At 39.4% G+C, this 6,580-nt stretch overlaps 1 protein-coding gene across 1 annotated transcript in view; it reads right to left on the minus strand.

Annotated features, from left to right (window-relative positions):
* The window catches only part of ANKEF1 (ankyrin repeat and EF-hand domain containing 1), a 20,511-nt gene extending 16,095 nt beyond the window's left edge, over window positions 1–4,416 (minus strand). Inside the window, exon 1 of the mRNA XM_012804064.1 lies at window positions 4,037–4,416. Coding sequence (XP_012659518.1) covers window positions 4,037–4,382 — 346 coding nt within the window. The 5' untranslated portion in view covers window positions 4,383–4,416. The remainder of the gene's footprint in view (window positions 1–4,036) is intronic.
* Window positions 4,417–6,580: the final 2,164 nt, after the last annotated feature.

A 6,580-nucleotide genomic window follows, 5' to 3' on the forward strand; every position in this document is an offset into this window, starting at 1 on the left:
GTTTTTATCCATTTGGTCAGCCTGAGCCTTTTGAGAGGAGCATTTAGTCTTTTAATGTTAATTGATAGCATTACTCTATTCAGCCTGTTGGGTAGTACCCTAACATTTCTTCTACCTGGTGTTCTGCTGTTTGATAAGTGTTTTGAGTTAGGGATATTTTAAAGTGATTTCACACTGGTGGGCACACTGATCTGTGTATGATGCCAACTATTTTGTGCAGGGCAGCTCTGGCCATAGCAAATTCCCTCAGTGTTTGCTTGTCCACCAAATGTGAAACTTAATTTTGTAGGATACAAAATTCTAGGCAGGAAGTTGTTCTGTTTAGGTTGATTGAAGATGGGCTCCAAATCCTTCTGCCTTATAAGGTTTCCACTAAGAAGTCTGCAGGTAGCATCATGGCTTTTCCTTAATAGATTATGTGATGCTTTCATCTTGCTGCCTGCGAATTTTTCTTCTTCATTTTGACCTTGGCCAGTTTGATTACTATGTGTCTTAGAGATAAACTATTTGCTATGAATCTTCCTGGTGTTCAATGTCCATGTTGTATCTGTACATCTGATTCTGAATTTCTTTTGGTACCTGGAAAGATTCGTTCAATAATTTTCTCAAATAGATTTCCCATGCTATATATCAGCCTAGACAAAGAATTTACAACTAAGACCCCAATGGCAATCATGGCAATAACAAAAGTAAATAAATGAGATTTGATTAAACCCAAAAGCTTCTGCATGGCTAAGGAAACAATCAACAGAGTGAGTAGAAAACCTACAGGATGGGAGAAAATATTTGCAAGCTATATAGCTATACATACAGTAAAGGCCTAATATCCAGAACTTGCAAAGAACTCAAGCAAATCAGCAAGAAAAAAACAAGCAACCCTATTAACAAGTGGGCAAAAGATATGAACAGAAGCTTCTCAAAAGAAGAAAGACAAATGGCCAATTGACATACAAATAGATGCAAAAATGCTCAATGTCACTAATCATCAGAGAAATTCAAATTAAGACCACAATGAGAAATTAAAACTTTACCCCTATGAGAATGGCTTTTATTAAAACATCCAGAAACAATAGATGCTGGTGTGGATGCAAAGAGAAATAAAACACTTATAGACTATAGGTAGGACTAGAAATTAGTACAACACCTTTGGAAAATGGTATGGAGATTCCTCAAAGAACTAAAAGTAGACATACCATCCTATCCAGTAATCCCACTATTGGGTATCTACCCACAGGAAAGAAAGACTTCCATCAAAAAGATACATGCACTTGAATATTTATTGCAACACAATTGCAAAGCTGCAGAATCAACCCAAGTGCCCATCAATTTATGAGTGGATTAAAATGTGGTACATGGCTCGGCACCTGTAGCTCAAGCAGCTAAGGCACCAGCCACATACACCAGAGCTGAAGGGTTTGAATCCAGTCCAGGCCTGCCAAACAACAATGACAACTACAACCAAGAAACAGCCAGGTGTTGTGGTGGGTGCCTGTAGTCCCAGCTACTGCAGAGGCTGGGGCAAAAGAATCCCTTAAGCCCAGGAGTTGGAGGTTCCTGTGAGCTGTGACACCACAGCACTCTACCAGGGCAACAGCTTGAGGCTCTGTCTCAAAAAAAAAAAAGTGGTACCTGTATACCATGGAGTACTATTCAGCCATAACAATAATGAATTAATATATTGTTCAACAAACTGGATGGAAATGAAGAACATTCTCCAAAGTGAAATATCTCAAGAATGGAGAAGCAAACACCACATGTACGAACTCACTACTAAATTGCAACCAACCAAAGAACACTTATGTGTACAGAGGGAAGTAAACTCAGTGGAAATAAACCACAAGGGGGCAGAGGGAGCAGGGAAGAGCCAAAAACCTACCTAACCAGTACAACAAACACCAACACCATGTGGGCTATCAGTGCACCTGTAGCTAGGACTAAAGCATTCCAAAGCTATCCATGTAACCTAAAACATTTGTTCCCCCTTAATAAAAAAGAAAAACAGAAAATCAAGGACAAAGCAAGACACAACAGGAAAGAATGGGCCAAACAACAACAGTGACAATGGGAGACCCAATGGGATGGGCACTGTACTGAACCAGTCAAGCTTAATTTAAGGAGAATAATTCTAGACACTATAAATTCCGTAGGACTGTATGTGGCTTAGTGCTTTATCGTCTCCATATTCTTTAAAATTGTTCAAAGAGAAAGTGTAGCTTAAGCCTAGGATGTCTCATATCATTCTTAAGATCCATTTAATCATTTAAATGTTTGCTTGTCAACATCAGCCGCCAGAAAATAGGATGTTAATGGCAGAGAAACTACTGTGGAGTAAGCAAAGCATCTGGCCAGCAGCAGCAGACTGAGGACTGTCTGAGGTGAGCCAGGCTCATGGGTGTGGGGAAGAGGCAATGCCGTCTGCAACGGGCACCCCACATGGGTCCACAGAGTCGAGGCTCCTGCCACCAGCACTAACAAGGCTATGTGTGACGCGAGATTTTATATGTGTTTCAAGTTTTAAAGATATTTTCAGTTCTTCTTGTGTGACTTGCCTAATTGTTTTCTTGTACATTCGTCTTCCAGAGCCTTGATAGGTTTAATATAAATTTGATGAGCACAGACATTAGCCAGACAGCTGCTGCATTTTCTACAGATATTTATTTTACTTTGTTTCCAGTACTTTTTTTTTTTAGTTTTACAGTTTTGTATTTCTAAATTATGCAATAGAATTTCTCAGTCAACATGTTTTCTCTGTCATTTATACCTCTATTTCAAACTCAAGAAGTTAAGACTGTTCTCCATCACAGTGTTTCCCAAAGTCTATTCCACAAAACTTCAGGAATGCTACAAGAAAAAAACTATTTCACAAAGACATAAATATGGAAAATGTTACCATAATTGGTCTAACAGTATGAAAGAAACATGTCTAAATTTGTTCTATCCAATGTTTCCCTCACGAATTCAACAGTGGAACCAATTTTGCATATGGCATTTCTCAACATGCCATGATTTAGGGGTCCGTGGAACACACTTTGTGAAATAGTATTTTATAGAGTTATGAGATGCTATTGTTTTTTTTTCTAGGATTTAACATTTGACCCTTAAATGCATCTGAAGTTTATTTTGTTATGGTGCTATTAAAATAAAAGACTCTTAGTCTGTAGAGAGTTATAAAAGTAAATTTTACTCCTATCAGAAAACATTAGTGTTATAAAACATGACTCATTGCTTCAATGCCAGGCTTTGTACTTGTAGCAACTGTTTAGGACAACTGACTAACCCTTCCAATTTATGTTAAGCTCAGTGAAAATTAGCTTCGTGTTTTTGTTAGGCTGTTAACTCTTGCCTAAATATCCAGTTATTATATTTGGGCAAGAAGCTCTAAAGCAATGGTCTTGGGATGGGATTAGGGAGGTGCACGGGGTGTGGAAGTGCCACTGTTTCACCCAAGTAATTGTTGAAATGCCAGGTCTAAAGTTTGAAATGGTGTTTCCAAACACATTTAAAAATGACCCTAAAAGGTGAAGTTTATGCCAGAATCCATCTTAGTTCTTTCAAGTTTCCAAGTGTAACTTCTTTCCACATCAAACTGCTGTTGAGAGGGAACAAAATACTAAGTGTGGTATTGCCCAAAGTTCCAAAATGCAAAAAATAATTATAATAATAATGAGAAGAAACATTTTACCTCTTTTTCTGTTCTAAACAATAGTTTACATTTTATAATGGATAGTGATTATTATGATATTATCAATATACTTAATGTTAAAGGTTCTCCATGTTTAAAAGAAACCACAAGACACAGAACAATCTAATTCTATGAGCAAGCTCTCAAAACTGGTCTCCCTAAGATACACCTATATCATTTTTAAATTATGAGGAGAGAGTATGCTTAGGCATAGGAGTGAGATTTTAGCCCTTCTCTGAAAACCATGAATAATTCATTTTTAAAGTTGGACAATAAACAAAAAAATTTCCACTTTATTGACTTCTATCTACAAAGTGAACACAATCTTTGAGACAGAATGTTGGGGAGTCTTACCTTTTCCTTCATTATCCACGATAGTCATATTGGCCTTCGCCTTGGCTAATATTTCCATGGACAGTTCGTGGCCCAGTTCTGCAGCCCTCATGGTGGGTGTACAGCCCATCCGGTCTTGCACATCAGGGTGAGCACCCAGTCCCAGGAGAAAGCTGACCATATCAATGTCATTGGAAACTGAGGCCAGATGCAGAGCACTGAGTCCATCAATGGGGTCTGTGAAATTGATCAGTTCAGGGTACCCAAGCTTGGTCAGCTTCTCTATCTGCTTCTTATCTTTGTCCCGAACACACTGAAGAAGTTTGTAGATCTGCAGGTTCTCAAGTCTCCTATCTGTTAAAGCCATGCTTCTTAAAACCCTTGTCTGGACCAAAACAGAAACTGTAGTGGCAGAGGAGGGGGAAAAAGCACAAGGCAAAGTCAATTTTATCATCTTTATTTTGATTAAAGAACAATATTTTAAAACTTCCTTCAGGAGAAAGACTGATTCTCATGAAACATTACCATTATTATTTATTTGCAGCTGATTTTAGAAAGAGGGAATTACATATAAATACCAAAAATTCAGTGGGCATAAAGTTACAATAGCTCAAAATAAATCTCGCATTGTAAGTGATAATCCCCATGGGTGATCTTTCATCACCGCGTTTGCTAGGGGACTTTCTTGTTATCTCATTGACCTTCCCCCTTTACCACAATTTTCCCATTTCACCTATGAAGAAAGTGAGGGTAAGTCATCTGCCTCTGGAAGGTTCTGAGCTCCCTTCCATCAACTCTGGGATAAGCATGTCCCCAGCAGTATAGAAACCATACAGATGTTAGTGGCTTAAATGTGTGGTAAAAATTTATAGAATTTTGTGGTGCTTATTACCAAAGAGAATCTACTGGGCTCTGTGAGATACCAAAGATGTGATGCATGATTCCTATGCCATTTTAAATGGGAATGAGGTAGTGAAAATGGATGAAAGATAAAGTAAATTTTCACAAACAATTATTAAATCCAATGATTTAATAAATTATTAAATTGTGATGGACATTCTAATATGTAACTTTAACTCCTTTTATTGTTTATGGAAAAAAATCATCTTTTGGATTGAGTAGTAGACCATACCAGGTATGCCCAGCTTGTTTTTCTTCTCTTTTTAAGAGAAAAGAACCTCATTATCATATAGGGAATCAATCCAGGTCATTTGGATGGGGCTGTCCCTCTGTCCCCTGCCAGAGAAATGGGTCTGTAACCTAGATGTGGCCCTTTTGAGTGAACCATCCCTCTTAAGAATATGCTCAAAAGGAACGTGAGTCAGTTAGCATCCTAGGGGACCCTTCTGCCAGAACTACGTGGCAAGACTTTCTGCTGAGGTTGTTAAGCTGCAGGGGGTAGTGGGGGTGGAGGCTGCAGGACAGCTCTTGGGAGCACTCTTGGACACCACAAAGACAGTGCATATTTGAAAGATGGACAGAGATTCAGACTGATTCCATCAGTTGCTCCCTGGACTTTGTGGAGCCAGAAGCTGCCACCAGTTTACGTTAGAGTTCCATGAATAAATACATCTTTCCTTCCACTTTACCTTAGCATAAGCTGGTTTCCATCATTTGCAATGAAAAAAATTCCACCTTACTATGAAATTTGAGGTTAGGCACCATCTTTTCTCTACTACAAATCCGTTCTGCACCTCTATTCTCTATAGCCAAGAGCTGCACTGCTAACCACCTGCTGCTCCTTTAAATACATCTCTTTAAGAAACCATATTGTTTGCCTCTGACACTATGGCCCACTTCTCCTCAGTCTCCCTTGCTGGTTCCCCTTCTCTGGTAGAAGTCTAGCTGCTTGGTCCTTGAGACTTTTCTCTATCCTCACACTCCCCTGGTGACTCTTCCCATCTCAAAGACTTCAGCCCAATTTTCAGCTTCTGATTCTTCACTCTCAAACTCATACAGTCATCTCTGACTCTTCCCAGAGCTCAAAAGTTGTACCAACCTGCCTCCTTTTCATTCTCCCTCACACGGCTAATAGGCACTGACAACATGGCATAGCCACACAGAACTACTGGCATCACCCTGAGCTTCTCCATTGCCCCTCATTTCTAATAACAACTTCAATGTCCACCCCCCCCCCGGCTCAGATTAGAACATTAGGAGTTACCCTTTCATTCTCCCTTTTCCTCACAGCTCCCCACCCTCTCTACCTCCAGCATATGTGCTGACATCACCCCCGTTCTACTCTCAGAGGCCAAATCATTGCCCCAGGCTTCTTAGCTGTCTCACTGTTTCCCTAACAGCCTCCTACAGTCCATTCTGTTGACAATAGACAATTGCCAGAAAATCCTTAAAAAATATACATCTACAAATATACATATACAAATGTCCAGCCCTTTTTATTTTTTAATTAAATTATTGTTATTATTATTGCTGTTGCCTAGGTTAGAGTGCTGTGGCACAATCACAGCTCTCTGCAGTGTTTAACTCCTGGAATCCAGCAATCCTCCTGCACCAGCCCTCCAAGTGGCTGGTACTAAAGGTACACTTGGCTCCTCAATGTGTTAG

This window comes from Otolemur garnettii, unplaced genomic scaffold, assembly GCF_000181295.1.
Source record: "Otolemur garnettii isolate 467f Iridium unplaced genomic scaffold, OtoGar3 scaffold00025, whole genome shotgun sequence".
Lineage (NCBI taxonomy): Eukaryota > Metazoa > Chordata > Mammalia > Primates > Galagidae > Otolemur > Otolemur garnettii.